The following is a 17,787-nucleotide window of genomic DNA, read 5'->3' as shown; positions in this document are numbered from 1 at the left end:
TGTCTAGGTAGAACAGTTGAAGGTTTATTTAGTCCAATATCCAGTTACAAACCATGCCCAACATCAGCTGATTAAGGTAGGTAAGAGAAACCTGAAAAAGCTGCAATTCTGGAATAATTTTACAATCAGTATTAATTCTTCTGGCCTGTTTGTCAGGGGAAGGCTTCCCCTGAAGCCCCGTCCAAACTGTTGGTTACATTTTAGTATGTAGTATTTGTTCATGTCCTTATGGGATGAACCAATCTTAAATATAACAAAAAGAGAGAAACTGAAATCTCAAATATCACTAAAATGGCATGTGGAGTTTCTTTTGGAAACTCAGCATTGCTGCTTTAGTCACAGGACATTCAAATATGTTAGCTAAATACTGCTTTTTTATTAATATGTCAGTTTCAAGGTTCTATGAAGTGATAAAATGTTTCACACCAGAAATCATGTTATCTGAAAAAAGGGAAAGTCAGACAGCAACAGCATGCAATTGATCAACCTAGCAGACAGAAACCCCAGTAAGGAATCAACATTCCACACACACTCCAACAGTATTTCATTCATATGCAGACAAAGAACCAGCTCCTGAAGCCACACAGATACTGAAGAGTTATATGTAGTCTCCACAAAATAAACTAAATAATCTGTTTGTTGAAACAGGTCTGTTTTTTTCTGATCTAATTGAACTTCTGTCCTGGCAGCTAACCAGAGGGCTTGTTTTCCCAGGTTACCTGTGCTATGCATTCCCGTTCCTCCATCTGGAGCTTATGCTCAGAGGTGAGTTATACGCTTGTTACTTCCTCTGCCCTTCTACTCCTCTATTACAGCTCCTCCCTATAATGAACATCCCCAGGCTTTTAATTCTCCCACTCAGGAAACTCCCTAGCTTCTGACCTTTATCTTCTCCAGACCATCCATTTCTCCTCCAAGAAGGGCGAACCAACGTTACTGTGTACCTAGGGCAGGCACCTTGTCCTTACACTGAGTGACTCCAGTACAGTGTCTGGCTGTGCTCTCCTTTGTTAATGTGCTTAATTACAYGGAACTGTCTAGCATCTTGCTGATATTGTCAAAGAGAGGGCTGATGTCTGAGTGCATCATTACTACCTGCCCCTCAGCTCTCTCTGCCTCATGGCCCATGATCACAGAATTATTCAGGTGGGAATGGATCTCAGGAGGTCTCTAGTCCATCCTCTGCTGCACTCGCTCTACTTTTTCAATGTTTTTCTTGCACTGGGGACCTGAAACTAAATATACTGTCCACATGCAGTATAATAATGATGGTGTCAATGTTACTTTGTCCAAGATAGTACCATGGAAATATTGGCCCAAGCCATTTTATTCACATTCTGCAACATCTGGGCAATTTTTAACACTCACAGGGAGTAACAGATAAATAGCATTTATGATGATGAGAAAATCTGTTCTAGGGAAGCATTGTGGGCTTCCACCCCAACTTTCTGGCCTACCTGATCACAGCAGGAAGGCACATGAATTAAAAGGAGCAACTGTGCCACACTAAAATGGATATTTCTATTTGTCATCATCCCCTGTACCTTGCTTGTTGAACTCTGATATAGCTCAAATATTTGTTTTTGGTGCACAGCAGCTGATAACAGTTAAGAGTGGGCAGAGCTGTGAGTGTGTGCAGAATACGTATGTGATCACCTGTATCTGTTATCGCTTCTCAGAACTGCTTGCTAAATTGAACTGCACTGATGATGTCCCTCTATCACACTCCTTAGCTGTGATACTTGCACATCACTAGGCCTCCGGTGTTGAAGCCATCACACATCACAGCAGTCAAAAGCACTTTCTCATTGCCCTGTGCCACTCTCCCCTAGCCCAGCTGTTCTCTGGTCTTATACCAAAAGGATGAGCTCACATGCTTGGGAGTCATACTTTGCTCTGTGCAAAACCTAGAGCATTTTTTCACATGTACTGCTCTTATGTGTTTGCAAGGTACAATAGCACACAAATAATGACAATATGCATCTGAGATCCTTAGCATCCCATGCTCTCTTGCTGGCACCTCGACCTTCCAGCAAAAGTCAATTCCTTGTGGGCTGGCACTGCACAGAACTATCAGAACTATGGTGCTGGTGCAAAGCTCTTCACAGCTGATACATGGAGTCTGAAGTGTGAAGGAGTGAAATTAGTAGTTTTTTATGCCACAGAAAATCCAACTGGATTACACGCTACCAGTTGTTCAGAACTATTAGGACACATCCACACAGTGCAGAGATGGTGAACAGATCTTCTGCCAAACCAAGCTGAGGTGTATGCATAAGGCAATGAATGTACTCCAAGCATAGAACCAGTCTAGAAACCATTCTGATCCGCATGAATTCTTGTCCTGGGCATGGTATCTCCCCAAGACAGCACCAGGGACTCAGTTGTGGGAGATAGCATATTTCCTGCCTGCTCCTAAATTTGTATCAGTGCCTGCATCAGATACAGCCTCTGGACTTCTCCTCTCTCCTTTCTCCAGCGCTACCATCTACCCTACCACTCAGCCATGTAACCTAGGCATTGTCTCTGACTGCATCATCTCTCTCTAGATCCTCCTCTATCAAAGAATACAAAATAAGGAAATTTCAACATCTTTTTATCAGTTGTGATGTCTTGAAAACCTAATAAAAAAGAAAAAAAGAGAGATATAATGCCAGATTGGACATTTGTATCATAAACTACTCTAACTAATGAAAAAGCAAGACAGGCAGGAGTTCCCCAGACATGGTCTGAGGATTCATTTGCACAAAGTTCTTGCCAGGTAACAACAGACTCAAATGTGAGAGAGGAATCCTTAGCCACAAATCCATGGGCCCGGATGGGATGCACCCACAAGCACTGAGGGAGCTGGCAGATGTTGTTGCCAGGCCGCTCTCCATCATCTTTGAAAGGTCATGGAGAACTAGAAAGGTGCCTGAGGACTGGAAGAAAGCCAATGTCACGCCAGCCTTCAAAAAGGACAAGAAGGAGGACCCAGGAAACTACAGGCCAGTCAGCCTCACTTCCATCCCTGGAAAGGTGATGGAACAGCTCATTCTGGAGGTCATCTCCAGACATATGGAGGAAAAGAAGGTGATCAGGAGTAGCCAGCATGGATTCACCAAGGGGAAATCCTCCTTAACCAATCTGAGAGCCTTCTATGATGCAACGAGTGGCTGGGTAGATGAGGGGAGAGCAGTGGACATTGTGTTCCTTGACTTCAGCAAGGCTTTTGACACTGTCTCCCACAACATCCTCCTAGAGAAGCTCAGGAAGTGTGGGTTAGACGAGTGGACAGTGAGGTGGATTGAGAACCGGCTGAAAGGCAGAGCTCAGAGGGTTGTCATCAGTGGCAGAGTCTAGTTGGAGGCCTGTGGCTAGTGGAGTTCCCCAGGGCTCAGTACTGGGTCCCATCCTCTTCAACTTATTCCTCAGTGACCTGGATGAGGGGACAGAGTGCCTCCTCAGCAAGTTTGCTGATGATACCAAGCTGGGAGGAGTGGCTGACACACCAGAGGGCTGTGCTGCCATTCAGAGAGACCTGGACAGGCTGGAGAGCTGGGCAGAGAGGAACCTCCTGAGGTTCAACAAGGACAAATGCAGAGTCCTGCATTTAGGGAGGAATAACTCCCTGCATCAGTACAGGCTGGGAACAGACCTGCTGGAAAGCAGCTCTGCAGAGAAGGACCTGGGATTGCTGGTGGACAAGTTGACCATGAGCCAGCAAGTGCCTTTGTGGCCAGAAAGGCCAATGGTCTCCTGCGGTGCATTGGGAAGAGTGTTGCAAGCAGGTCTTGAGGGAGGTGATCCTGCCCCCTCCCGGTGAGGCCTCATCTCRAGTCCTGTGTCCAGTTCTGGGCTCCCCAGGACAAGAGARAAATGGAGCTACTGGAGAGAGTGCAGCATAGGGCTATGAAGATGATCAAAGGACTGCAGCATGTGCCCTATGAGGAATGGCTGTGGGAGCAGGGCCTGTTTAGCCTGGAGAAGAGAAGACTGAGGGGGGAATCTTATCAATGTCTACAAATACCTGAAGGGAGGGTGTCAAGAGGATGGGGCTGGACTCTTCAGTGCTGCCAAGACACCACTGAAGACAAGAGGCAAGCAGGCATAGGCTGAAATACAGGAAGTTCTGCCTGAACGTGAGGGGGAATTTCTTCCCTGTGAGAGTGACGGAGCACTGGAACAGGTTGCCCGGAGAGGTTGTGGATTCTCCTTCTCTGGAGAGATTCAAAGCCCGCCTGGATGCAACCGTGTCGAACATGCTCTAGGTGACCCTGCTTGAGCAGGGAGGTTGGACTAGATGATCTCCAGAGGTCCCTTCCAACTTTACCCATTCTGCGATCCTGTGACTAACAAAGCAAGTTTTCTAGCTTTTGTTCTTCAATGGAGGCCTCCAAATCAGCCTGCCTTTTTCTCAGAGTATGCTGTCCCACACTGCAGCACTGAACAAAGTAAAGGGATTACACTATGATTTTGGAAGGCTTCACTTCTGCTTAAGTATTCCATTTGTCTTTTCTTGCCCTGTCTTCCCTACCACCCTGGCACCCCTTCCTCCATTCCCATGACCTTCCTGCCTGCAACTCCAGTGTCAGGATGCAGTCTTGTTTGTGCAGCACCAGGCAGAATAGCACCTGGTCTCAGCTGGCATCTCAGTATGTTACTGCAGTGTCAGTATCAAACGATGATGGGATTTCAAACTCACATGCCAGCAGCAAGGCACAGAATATACTGTGCCACAGAGATGCCTGTAAAAATGAGATGAAGTAATGCTGGGCCAAAGAATCAGAACCAACAGGGCTGCGCCAAAAAGTCCCAGGTGAAATCAGCTGTACTAGCTCCAGCCAAATGGAGCATCAAAGTCTCAGAGCAACCAATAGAGTGAGGAGAAATGCTCTCGCCAGGATTAGATTTCAGTGCCTGGCCAAAGGGAGAGGCGCTCCTGGACTAGAGTGAAGACTTTCTATCTATTACCAGCATGGAATCTGTCCCACCTACATATGACCTTACCTTCCTGGTCTCCACATCAAAGGGCTCTGGGGTGGGAGTCTTGGCTTTCTGGGGGTCCTCCTGGGGCTGGGAGAGTACGCGTGGCAGGGCATGGGGTCTGGATACAGCGAAGTTCATCAAGGGGTAAATCCCATTCCTGTTACAGAGATAGAGAGATGATAACGAGCTGAGCCCTGCACTCTCTTATAGCCTTGATGAAGGTCAGACTTTCAAGGGGTACAGCCACAGCCACTGCCCTGACCAGAGGAGAAGTGACAGTACTGGGAGACAGGCATCACGGTGAAAAGGTACTAGGCCACAGAGCTCACCTCACCACTGACACTGCTGGCCAGCTGCAGCCTAGGCACAGGGAATTGCAGAGGGGGAATGAAACAAATGACTGGGTACTGTCATACAAATAGGAAACTCCACATGTGCTGCAGCACAGCTCCTGGCCCTGGTACCACTTCATGCTGCCTGGAGAGTTGTGGATAGAGAGGGCCTGGGGACCAGAGCTGGACAGACACATTACAGGTCAACACATACACATACATATGCAGTGTGGGCTACTTCTCTTCCAGAAACTGAAGCAGCGCCAGGGAATGCTTCTGGACACTGAAACTTGATAATCTGTGGTTTTAAATGGTTAACATGGTTCCTGGCATGGCTGGGCCTAGACCAAGCTGCCCCTTCCCAAACAATACCCCGAAGTTAGTAAGGGCCAGAGTACAGACTAACTGGTATAGATATAATAAGAGGGTCTGGATCTCTGAGGCTGAAGAGATTCACATGCCCAAAGAACAGCATGTGTGATGGAATCCTAGGGACATTCCCACAACCCACCTGACATCCTCTAGGAATTTGTCAAGTTCAAGGAAGGAGACCTCTGAGTACCTAGGAAAGAAACAGGATGGGAAAATCACTGGGGGAAACAGGATAGAAGAGCAGAGTGAAGGACTACTGCCATAACATCAAGATCACCAGACTGCCTACATGCCCTAGTCTGCTGCCTAGGGCTGCTCCAAGATCTCCTTACCAGCCCTCACCTCCACTGTGCTCCAGGCCGACCCTCTCTCCGGATCTCTGCCATCACCATGTTCAGATCCAGCTCCTTTATCTTCTCCTCCACCACGTTCTCTGGCATCAGATCTAGGGAAAAGGGAGAAAGCAGCATTAGCTGGGAGCTCCTGTACATGTGGGCTCTGCAGCACAGTCCCCAGGGAGGATTTGCAAGTCCACTGCTTTCTCTCCAGGTTCTTCTGCATCTCTGGCTGCACAGGGTAGAAAACTGGGAGTGCAAACTCAAATGGAGAATTGTGGTTTCTTCTGGTTACTCACACTGGTTGTTGATGAAGCAGTGTGCTGCCAGCAGTTTAAGAGAATGGACCTCAAAGAGCACCCGGTGGAAGAGCAGGTTATTAGCCGTTGGTCGCTTGTCTGGATTGAGGGTCAAGCACGACAAAATGAATTCCTGAGGGGCAAAAAAGAGGCATGACCTAGAGGCAAAGCAGGACCTTCCCTCTGTTTCATCCCCACTACTGCCAGCCCTCACTCCCTCTCACACTTGCATTTCCCTGAAATGCAACAGATTTCAGTGGCTGGCTCCCACAGCCAGTAGCCCCAGGCAGGGCAGGCAGCGTACCCACACTGAGAGAATCGCCCACTCCTCCTGGAAGCAACAGTGCTCCACAGTGGGCTGTGTGCTGCTGCATATTCAGAAACAATCTAGCCACAAGACCTCTGCTCTCTGCTTGGTCTCATCCGGAGAAAGGAGGATTCTGCAATGAAAACCTAACAGGCAGAGGTGTGTTCTGGCAGCCAACCAGAATCAGCTTTGAGATCAACAACCCAACACGAAAGATGCTGGTAGGAATGGAGAAAGGGCAGACTGAAGGAGCTGTACAGATTCATAACAGTGGCAGGATGGGGCAGATGCTGGCATCTGCCCATTACTGCTCCTTGATGGTAGAAAAGCTGGATGCCCTGCTCTATGCAGTGCATGCTTCTGCATGCTACATCCTGGGGTCTGTCCTCTTTCATTGCTCTGTGCAGTTTCTCTAAGGGCTGTTTGGAATAGACAAAAAGACCAAGCAATGATCAGAGGAAAAGTGACAGGGTGAGGCACTCTCTGAATCAGCTGCTCCTAAAACCATCAGAGGCAAACAGTGAAGCCATTGTGCCTGATGCTAAGGGTACAACTGAAGAAATACCTTGTAAGCTAAGGCAGACTACTGCATAAAGAGGGATAGGACTTATTATGGGATGCCTAGGGAAATTCTGAGATAAAACAAGAATTTGAGATTTTACAAACTTATTGTGGGATGCTTCAGGGAAGAGAGCAAGGAGGAAAAAAGCAGGGATCAAATTGGGTCTGGGAAGAAAATGGAGAGGGATAAAAGTTGCTAGCTGCCTGTAAGCAGGCTGCTAGTCAGTACTCTTGTCTAGCTGAGCCCTACATCTGATCACCTCAGTCTATTCTTTTTTTTTTTTTTAATCAACCACTATTCATAAGTATTTAGTGTAAATTTGCTCTCTATTCCATGTGAATGTGCATGTGAGATTCTCCAGTGATTTTCAAGCTGAACTAACTGGTAAGTAGAATGAAAGGTCTGGAGCAGGCAGATGCCAGAGAGAGACCATAGGTCTGACTCAGTAACAGAGAGACATGTGGGACAGAGGGCTGAGAAAGAGATTTCCCTGAGCATTGATTCTCAGACACAGGAGCCGGCTCTTTGTGCTGTCTGTTTATGTGAGTGCCAGTAAACACTGTCCCCCAGTCTGTGTTGAGCTGCTTCTGGCTGGCTGTGCCTGTACAGAGTGTATGGGCGTGCGTATGTGCGCATGTGCACCTGTTGGGAATCTGCACTCAACTTCACTACTGGTAGGACTGGGAAACAGCAGTAAGGACAAGCCTCTCATCTTTACCAGCCCAGGAGATGAGGAAACCCTCTGTCCTTCAGTTCATGGGATCTGACTACTTTTTTGTGTGGTATACCATTTCTCAGCAGTGGTTTAACCTCGTGCTTTGTCCTGAAGCACCCAGCAATGTCAGGCTGCCTCCATTGGGATGCTGAGGGCAGGACATTCATGGGAATTTTTACACCCTACGAAGGATGACTGAGACCCATCTCCGTCCCTGAGGCTCAACCAGCTGCGCTTACCCGCATGTTGGGATCATCCAAAGAACGTCGTGCCCGCATGATTGCCTCCTCTGAGACCCGTGTGTCCCCATTGGTCTGGATCTCCAGCACTGCCATCTGTGGAAGGAGTACAGCTGTGTCTCCATGCAGCCAGCCCAAGCCAGTTCGTGAGAGCTTCCCAAAGGGACTTTCCTCTAGCAGGGAGGCAGCTGTAGCACTACTTGCCAGGACACACAACCAGGTCAAGCCTGTCTCAGGCCCTGATCATGACTCTGGACAGAAGGTCCAGATCTCCGGGGCTCCCCAGAGATCACTGGCTGCTGTCTCTCTGCCCTTGGAGCCCACTGCCCATCTACACAATGCTTCAGTCTGCTTTTGTGTTCCTGGCAGGGTGGACACCAGGGGCTGCTCTCTGGGCACCACACAGGAGGGTGGGCAGTGCAGATGGTACCCACAGCCCCACTTGCCAGTCCCTGTCAGCTGGTGCAGATCGCAGCGAACAACGGTTCTTGCCTGGCAGCACATGTCCTCTTGGGGGCAGCCTGGTCTGTCCCTGCCCTCGGTGCCATCCCTTCCACTGGAGGGAAAGGGAGTGATGGCTGACACGAACCAGCTGAATGCAGGACAGGGTGAGCTAAGCCTGTTGCTGTGCCCAGGGCAGAGCGGGCCACAGTAGCAGGAAATGTTCCACTGAACCCAGCAGTGATGTCTCTGACACTGTGAGGAAGCCCTCAGCTCAGAGTGAGGTGGGGAAAAGGCAGGAAGACTGCTTGGGGAGCTCCCCATGCCACACAAAATCCCCAGTAGGTTCAGCTGGAACAAATCCACCTTGCTCTGAAACCAGGGACCATGTTCAGTTCCCAGATTTTGTAGTAGTCCTGCTCCGTACCTCCAGTGCACACATCCCAAAGGAGAAGATGTCCACAGCAGTCCCATCAGCCTTTTCTGCAAAACCAAGCCAGAACCATATCAGACCAGAGTTCCAGGCCAGTACCCACTCAGAATAGGGGCATCCGCTTGCCTCATCCCAGCACACAACTCTCCTTCCACACTCCTGCCCTCATCCCTGCACACCCATGACTCTCTGTTCATGCCTCCCACTCCCACTTCCTTCCTCTGTCCCCTAGCATACATTTGTTCTCAGTTACCTACACAGACCTTTCTCTTTTACTCCCCTCAAGATGAGGAATCACATCATGAACTTGCATACGGCATAAAGATTCTTTACTCTGGTTTTCCCCTCAATCATTGTAACACTTCACACATTTTTTGAGTGTTGCTGAGCCATAAGCTGACCTTTCCTGAGAACTGGTCATGCTGAGATCCTGTTCCTAACCAGTAATTGCTAACATAGAGGCCATTACCATGTAGGCACAGCTGTTTTCCCCACGTGCATAGTTTTGCACTAATCAACACTGAATTTCCCCTACAATTTTATTACACAGTCATCCACTATCATGAGATTTTTTGTGACTCATGGCCAACAGCTTTAGTTATGAACACACTGAATAATTCTGTATTGCAGCTGTATTGCAGGCACTTACTGCTCCTATATTTTGCACATCACTGCTCCTCCACTTCTCTCTAGGTACTCACTSTGCCTGTATTCCCCCCTCCGACAGACCCTGCACTCACGGCCATACTCCGGGGGAAAGAAATGCAAGTTGCGTAGCTCTTCTCTCTCAATCCTGATGGGGCTTCGAAGATCGTCTGGGAGGGCTGTGTTGGGGAGCAAAAAATATTCTGACTCACAACTCTTCTCTTAAGCTATTTCCCCATGGCTGTAAGCACAGGTAGGGGCTCCAAGGTAGCAGGAAGCTCTGTGTTTGCTCCTGCCCATGCAGACCACCCACGGAGCACTTGCTCCCCTAAGAGATCCTGCTGCACCCTCAACAAGAGCAGCAATTCCCTGCAGAACAAAGGTCCTTCTATCTGCAGAGCACCAGAAGCACTCCTTGGTACTGCAGTCCCTCACAGGTGAAAGGATCCCCAGGGCCCAATGGGTGAAGAAAGGAGAGGTGGGAGAGGACCACTCACCATTTGCAAATACCCTGTGCCAGACTGCCAGTCAGTGCCAATCCAGAACCAGAAGAGCAAGAAGGATATGGAAGAGATGACAAACAGAAGAGAAGGGTCACTCTAAACCATGCACAGGTGATGCACACAACTTCCTGAGGGATCCTGCAAGTCTTGCCTCAGGCAGAACCCCTCAGCTCTTTGCAGGTCATCATATACCCATATACCCCAGCACTTCCCTGACCTCACATCTCTTACAGGTGTGACAGCTTCTTCTTGTTGACTCTTGCATGATGCAGCCATCAGCATTTGGAGTTGTGGACCTGAGAGGGCTGCAGCTTCCTACCTGAACCAATCTTTATGAGCCCATTGTGCTGGATGAAGATGGTGTCACTTGTGAGGTTGCCATGGATGATGGGAGGGTCACAGGAGTGCAGGAAGCTGGGGAAAGCACAAAGCCGCCCTGCGCATGTTATCAGTGTCCAGGTCAGCAAGAAACATGATGGCTGATGGCACAGGTGAGAGCAAGCTTACCTGAGGGCAGAAAGGATCTGAGTGCACCAGCGCTTCCAGGCCTAGAGAAGACACCAGAGCTCCCAGTCAGACAGAGGCACCCATCAGAGCCCAGAAGTCCCCAGCAGCTGCAGCAAGATCATTCCAACCTATTATCCATTAATCAGGGAAAGCAACCCTCCACTAGCCCTGGGAAGGCTATTACTTAAAGATGAGCCACACTGTGTCCCAGCCACAATGGTCTCCTTTGCAATCCCTGTTCAGAGAATACTAGCAAAGCCAAGAACTTCAGTGCTATGATCGTCATTTGGCAGAAGAGTTCTCCTGAGCACAAAACCCCAGCTGGGAGCATAGACAGACACATTATGTAGAGGGTGCAAAGGCTGGCTGTGGTTAGGGGGTCCCTGCACATGATTTGTACACACAGATATGAGCAAACCCTTTAAATGCCAATAGTGAGTCCCAGTTATAAAAGTGCATATCTGCACTGCTGAGGTACCGAACCCAACCTCTTGGCAGGGCTTGCAAGCTCAAGCACAGTGCCCCCAGAATAGTCACTCAGCTCCTCCATCACAGTCAGCTGAGACTGGCCTGCAAAATCATTAGTCAGACCTAAACTGACCAGGCTTTGCAAATGAAACTTGTTCCTTCTGCCCAAGCTACAACCACACCACAAGCCCACCATTCCTCACTGAAAGGGAGCAGAGCCTCCAGAGATGTGATGCTGCTCTAGGCGCACTCAGCACTTCACTGCAGCAGACTGCAGCACCAGCTGACAAGTTCCTCCTTCTGAGGGTCAGATCCCAGCAGCGTACAGTGGGTTCTGCGTAAAGAGGCCGCAGGCCAGTTTCTGAGAATCAGTGAGCTTCCCCAGGGAAGCTCTGCTCTCACTCTAACCCTAACCAACTCCAGAAGAGAGAGTCTCTGTGCAGCTCAGTGCGTAACCATACACATTTGTCCTGCCTTATCAAAGACCTCTCTTCCAGTGGGCACGGAGCTACGCACTTCACCTGGGACACCCAACCTCCCAGGCTTGTGCTCCCAGCAAAACCTACCCTGGCATTCATGGCCTTGTGGTTTTTCTTGGTTTTCTTCAGGAACTGTTTCAGACTCCCTGAGGACACATACTCTGTGATGAAGATGACCTGGGAGGGAAGGGAGATGTCCTTGGCTTTGTAGCTGCTCTGCAGAAGCAGAACCTGTGCATGGCCCACAAGGCTCCATCAGCAGCTGGCTCACAGGCCTAAGCCCAGCACAGGGTCAGACTTGGCTGCTCACYGCAGCTTCCCTGAAGGAAGGAAGGAGATTCCTAGGGACTGGGATGAGCAGCAGGTCCTGTGTGATTCACACTGGCATTCCTCCCACACCCTAGTGCTTCCCACAGTCCTCCATACCCGCGCTTTTGAGTCTTTCACATCCAGCCAGTATTTGTGAAGCTTCACAATGTTGGGATGATCCACAAGCACCAGCTGCTCGAACATGGTCTTGATCTTCTCCTGTAGACAAAGAGGGAGACAGATGAGGGCAGCAGCAGCAAGTGCCAAGGGGTCGAGAAGGACACCTCCAGGAGCAGGGAGCCTGGTGCTGGGGAGAAGGCTGTGCCTGAGGACACAGGAAAAGCTGTTTCCAGGGTACAGAGGAAATATGGAGCTGGCTTTGAAAGAGAAAATAAGGAAAACACAGAGACATGAGCATAACAGGCTGTGACTAGGACTGTTGACCAAGGTGACTGTGCTGCTGAGACACTGCTAACGATGAGTAACAGAGAGCAGTGTTCTCTGAAGTGGTCAGGGAAAGGAGCAAGCCAGCAGTCTCAGAACACACAAGGAAGAGCAGGCTCTCACAGGGGACAGATCGCTCACCTCATGTGCTTTAAAGGCCTTCTTGTCGGTGAACAGCAGCTCGTTCCACACCACCTCCACACCCTCCTCTGTGTCCATGGCAAGGAAGGTGCTCTGGATCCCCGGCATGTTCCCCTGATTCACCTGCAAGCCACCAAAGAAGGTGAGACAGCCTGACTGCACTCTGTCCATGGCTCCTGGCCCCACAGCAGGCCCAAGACTCCCAGCTGAAGGACATGCTGCATGCAGCCGAATTGCCTCTTTATTACCTGCTCCTGCAGGGATTCCTGTCTACAGCAGAGTCTGGCTTGGACAGGATGGGCAGAGCGAACACCTTGACCTGCTACCTTTTTTTGTCCTGCCCTTGGGAACAGACAGCTTGGAGGTTGGCTCTTCTCACAGCAATGGGCACTATGTCCCCAGGACATGACGGGTTGAAGAGAACCAGCAATTCAGGCAGTTCCCATGCCAGCCCCTCTCTTGGCCCTTTTGTGAAATCCAGAGAGATGCTGGCTGCTGCCGTCACCTCCTAGCCCTGCTCCTGCACAGGGATGGGGCACTGGGACGGCCTCAAGCCCTAGACAGCTGAGCCAGCAAATGAGGTGGGCAGGCCAGCTGTGACAGCAGACCTGCGCTGGGCCAGGCAAGGGTGGCCAATGGGGGGTCCTGCCACACACCAGGGTGGCTGCACTTAGCAGCACCAGGTGAGTGACACCAACCCACTCACACTGCACGTGGCAAATCAGAAAGTCCAGACAAACCAAAGCCACAATGTCACTCTCGTAACATCTCAAGGTGTCTGGGGCCAAGCTCACCATGCCCAGGGTCTGTCACAGGAGCTCCCATCCCCAGAGGCCAGAGCTGCACTGCAAATGTCACCTCTGCGAGCTGCATCCAGCAGGGACCTGGTCCATGGCAGCCCAGTCCCTGTACTGGGTCTCTGAGGTAGCTGACTCATGGGCAGCACCTCCCAGCAGTGCCAGACTGTAGGTCTCCAGGCCAATGGCGATATGGCTCCAGCCCACAGAAAAAGTGCCTGAAAGGCATCTAGTCCCAACAGACATGCAACAACTCAGAGACCACCCTAACCCCAGTAATCTGGTGGGTCCTGCCTCCTGGGAATGGCATATGCTGCTCCCCAAACCACTGTCAGCACTGGAGGCTGAGCCATCACAGACCTGCTTATCCTCCGCAAGAGCATTGCTGCATGGGACCGGCCTTCAGCCACGCCTGACCAGCCCCTGCTTCTTTCAGCAAGGAGCTCTGCAGAGTCCGTGTGCACCTGCAGAATCYGCAGGCAGCTTTTGCAATCTATGGACAGACTGTGAGATCTGCAAGGTCCATGGGCAGCCTACAGGGCCTGCAAGGTCCCTGGGCAGTCTGCGGGGTCTGCAGGTCCCTGGGCAGCCTGCGGGACCCATGGCAGCCTGGGGCTATGGCCACTGGGCCCCACTGTTCCTTCAGCTCCTGAAGCTCCCATGAGAAGCAGCACCGCCAGCTCATTCCTCCCAAGAGGCAGTGGCTGTGCAGAGCACTGGGTGCTGGATGAAAAGCGGGATTGTTCTGTGGCTCCCACTGCTGGTACACCCTGTCCCTGCCACCAGGGCTGCCCAGCCATGGCATGGGGCAGCTAAGGGCACCAACACAGCTGTGGGAGTGACATGGCTCATTAGGAGGGGATGATGGGGGAGGCCAGCAGCTTGTGGCCCAGCCTCTGCTGGTGGTGCACAAAGCGCCTCTATTACTTGCTCTCCGCTCTTAGTTCCACATGCTCCACACAAAGCCCAGCATAGACAGCTGGGATGCAGCCAGCCAGCCCAACTCAGGGTCACACTTCCCAAATGTGCTCCCAAAACTTGAGGTCACCAGGAGCCTTGGGACCTGGCCAGCAAGGTGGGGATAGCAAACAGCTGCCAGGCTCAGCCTTGCTGATCACAATATCCCCAGCACATCCCAACGGCCTTCCAGTACTCCCAGTGCTACACAGTCAGCAGGTTAGCAGCCTGCTGCTGCTGCCTCCTGGGAATGGCATATGCTGCTCAACTGGTACAACTGGTGGGGACGCATGCTGCTCTCCTCCTGTCAGGCAGTCATGCAAGCTGCCATGAGCCCCATGGCACCAGGCCCCAGAGGAGCCAGTGCTTGACGTCCAGAGCGAAGCGGACGCTGGAGGGAAGGACTGAGTGACATGGAGCTTTGATGAGAGCTGCTCGTGCCCAGTGTCAGGCTGGTGGCCTTGGCGCACAGGCTGCGCTAGGTGGGAGGGTGGTGGGGCTGGGTGTTTAAGACCCAGAAGAACAGTGGACCTCTCAGTGTCTGCGGGGCTCTGGTGCTCAGTGAAGGGCTCTGGATGGGATTGCAAGGGAAGAAACCCTCCTTGCTCTGCACAGAGCTGTGAACATGCTCAGTCTTGTGCTGAATGAGAATGAAACAAGCATTGAGCAGCTGTCCTGTGCACTGAGCTCTGAGACTGCATAAATAAATAAACATTGCACTGTAATTGCACAACTGACTGAGAGCAAAAGGAACGCGACACAGGTCACCTTGGCCAGCTCACATTATGACCTTCAGCGCTTCACTCTGCCTCAGCATGCTCATACATAGGCAGATCCTACATGGAACTGGACTAACAAGCAATACTCTAGAGCAGGTCAGGGAAAATTCCCAATTCAGCTGCTTCAGAAAAGCCCTGGGAAGGAGCTGAGACCAGCCTCAAGAGATCACCGGGGAGAAGAAAGTGAAGGTTTACAGAGGATCAAACTGCATCTTACAGTAAATCACTCCCTTTTGCAGTTTTCACATGAACAAGGTCTGAAATAGTCCAGAGAAAAAGACCAAGCRATACAGCCCACAGGCCTCGGGCGAGCAGCTGCTAAATACAAGYGGCGAGGGACTCGTAAGAGGGAGGTGGATGTTTCCTCTGCTACCGGGATTCAAACCTAATTTGGTGAACAAAATAAGGCAAAGGTGGATTATCACCCTTCTTGGGCTGTGCAGAGGAGACTGTGGGGAGGCCTGGTGGTGGCCCTGCTGCTGTTCTTTGGCTTCTCCGCAATGCCCTGCGCGAGTCCTTTGGGATGGCCACTACGGTGCACCAGCCTCAGTGGGACGCCCGATGGTCCCTCTGCCCTGCCCACATGCCGCAAATGCCCTTTCAACAGAGAGAGACCTACCCTCCTTCAGCAGTTACTTTACACAATACATTTCCAAAGTTTGGCATGAATTTACTACTTTGTCTCCAGGGTAACAGAGCAGGGCAAAGCCCCAGCACTCAACCCCGATTAATGCTGAGCAGGATGGGTCATGTTACCACCCTTGGCTCCCTTGGCTCTTTAATGCGACTGAAAAGCACACAACAGACCCTGCTGGGAACTTGGGCTTGGACCGGGCACCTTTATGCACAAGCGAAGGATAATCTGGAGGTGGCTCAGAAAGGAGCCAGCGACATTAAAAGAGCTCACTCTGCCAGCCTTGGCAGGGACCACAGGGAAAAACAAGAGCAGGCTGCGAGATCAGGCTGGGATGAGTGCCAGGAGGGAGGTGACAGCCAGCAATCCTATGGGACTGGCCAGGGAGCTGGCATCAGGGGCACAGACGGGTTGCGTGGGGGCTCATGGGCCAAGGCTGAAGGAGCAAGCGGAATGGCAGCGGCACGCGTGCAGGTTACCACTGGTGTCCCTGCTCCCTACAAGGCTGGGGGGTGAGACAGAGTACCCACAGAGAAGGACATCATGGGTCCTCCTCACACCCTGAGCCCACACAACTCCAAGGCATAAACATGCAGAAACCAACAGAAATGCAGAAGGACTGCCAAGGAGGCGAGAGAGCAGGCTGCCCAAGCTGGAGGAAGTGATCTGAGGTGCTAGGGATGTATGAGGAGGTCAGCCCAAAGCCGCTGTGCATCCCAAGGAGAAGCAGGCCTGGAAAGAAGAGGACGAAACCTCTTTAGATAATCTATTTTCAGGACTGCTGCAGAGCCAGAGACAAGAGGAAAGATAAAGTTTGGGGTATCAATGGCCCATGAGCGTGCACAAGAGCATGGCAGTCTCTTAAAGCCTGTACAGTGGCTCTATCCTGCTTTCCGAGCAGTGGTCTGGTTCCTGCCTGCCTCTGAGTATGGATCATAGAATCAGTAAGGTTGGAAGGGACCTCTGGAGATCATCTAGTCCAACCTCCCTGCTCAAGCAGGGTCACCTAGAGCAAGTTAGACAGGGTTGCTTCCAGGCGGGCTTTGAATCTCTCCATAAAAGGAGAATCCACAACCTCTCTGGGAAACCTGGTCCAGTGCTCTGTCACTCTCACAGGGAAGAAATTCCCCCTCACCTTCAGGCGGAACTTCCTGTGCTTCAATTTCTGCCCATTGCCTCTTGTCCTGTCACACGGGACAACTGAAAAGAGTTTGTCCCCATCCCCTTGACACCCTCCCTTCAGGTACTTGTACACATTGATAAGATCCCCTCTCAGTCTTCTCTTCCCCAGGCTAAAGAGGCCCAGCTCTCGCAGCCTCTCCTCATATGTTCCAGCCCTCTAATCATCTTTGTAGCCCTACACTGGACTCTCTCCASTAGCTCCATGTCTCTCTTGTCCTGGGGAGCCCAGAACTGGACGCAGTATTAGAGATGAGGCCTCCCCAGGGCTGAGGAGAGCAACAGGATAACCTCCCTCAACCTGCTGGCAACACTCTTCCCAATGCACCCCAGGAGACCATTGGCCTTCTTGGCCAAAAGGGCACATTGCTGGCTCATGGTCAATCTGTCATCCACCAGCACTCCCAGGTCTCTCTCTGCAGAGCTGTTCTCCAGAAGGTCAGCCCCCAGCTTGTACTGGTGCCTAGGATTATTTCTCCCTAGGTGCAGGACTCTGCACTTGCCCTTGTTGAACCTCAGGAGGTTCCTCTCTGCCCAATTCTCCAGCCTGTCCAGGTCTCTCTGAATGGCAGCACAGCCCTCTGGTGCGTCAGCCACTCCTCCTAGCTTGGTATCATCAGCAAACTTGCTGAGGAGGTACTTTGTCTCCTCATCCAGGTCACTGAGGAATAAGTTGAACGGAATGGGAGCCAGTACTGAGCCCTGGGGGATGCCACTAACCACAGGCCTCCAACTAGACTCCATGCTACTGATGATGACCCTCTGAGCTCTGCCTTTCAGCCCGTTCTCAACCCACCTCACTGTCCACTCGTCTAACCCACAGTTCTCCAGGCACAGAAGAGTGAGCATCTTTGCTGAGCTGGGCAAGGGCATCAAAGCCTGTCCAGTCACATGGTGACATTAGGAACTCATTGATATCACAGATCACAATCTCCAACACAA

The 17,787-nt window shown here is 51.2% G+C and overlaps 1 protein-coding gene across 3 annotated transcripts in view; it reads right to left on the bottom strand.

Moving 5' to 3' along the window:
- NRBP2 (nuclear receptor binding protein 2) overlaps positions 1 to 17,787 on the bottom strand; it is a 32,371-nt gene that overhangs the window by 6,145 nt on the left and 8,439 nt on the right. For all 3 annotated transcript variants that reach the window (XM_085316185.1, XM_085316187.1, XM_085316186.1), the window contains exons 2-14: positions 12,500 to 12,622; positions 12,032 to 12,133; positions 11,693 to 11,782; positions 10,659 to 10,699; positions 10,471 to 10,565; positions 10,146 to 10,169; positions 9,744 to 9,827; positions 8,998 to 9,053; positions 8,130 to 8,225; positions 6,307 to 6,439; positions 6,015 to 6,117; positions 5,812 to 5,862; positions 4,990 to 5,125 (exon numbers count right to left, since the gene is read on the bottom strand). In XM_085316185.1, the coding sequence (XP_085172311.1) occupies positions 4,990 to 5,125; positions 5,812 to 5,862; positions 6,015 to 6,117; positions 6,307 to 6,439; positions 8,130 to 8,225; positions 8,998 to 9,053; positions 9,744 to 9,827; positions 10,146 to 10,169; positions 10,471 to 10,565; positions 10,659 to 10,699; positions 11,693 to 11,782; positions 12,032 to 12,133; positions 12,500 to 12,622 (1,134 nt within the window). The remainder of the gene's footprint in view (positions 1 to 4,989; positions 5,126 to 5,811; positions 5,863 to 6,014; positions 6,118 to 6,306; positions 6,440 to 8,129; positions 8,226 to 8,997; positions 9,054 to 9,743; positions 9,828 to 10,145; positions 10,170 to 10,470; positions 10,566 to 10,658; positions 10,700 to 11,692; positions 11,783 to 12,031; positions 12,134 to 12,499; positions 12,623 to 17,787) is intronic.

Source organism: Rhea americana, unplaced genomic scaffold, assembly GCF_003343005.1.
Source record: "Rhea americana isolate MKP2758 unplaced genomic scaffold, rheAme1 scaffold_456, whole genome shotgun sequence".
In the NCBI taxonomy this organism is placed as follows: Eukaryota; Metazoa; Chordata; class Aves; order Rheiformes; family Rheidae; genus Rhea; species Rhea americana.
Note: the sequence above shows the minus strand (reverse complement) of the source record. Positions and strands in the feature narration are given on the sequence as shown.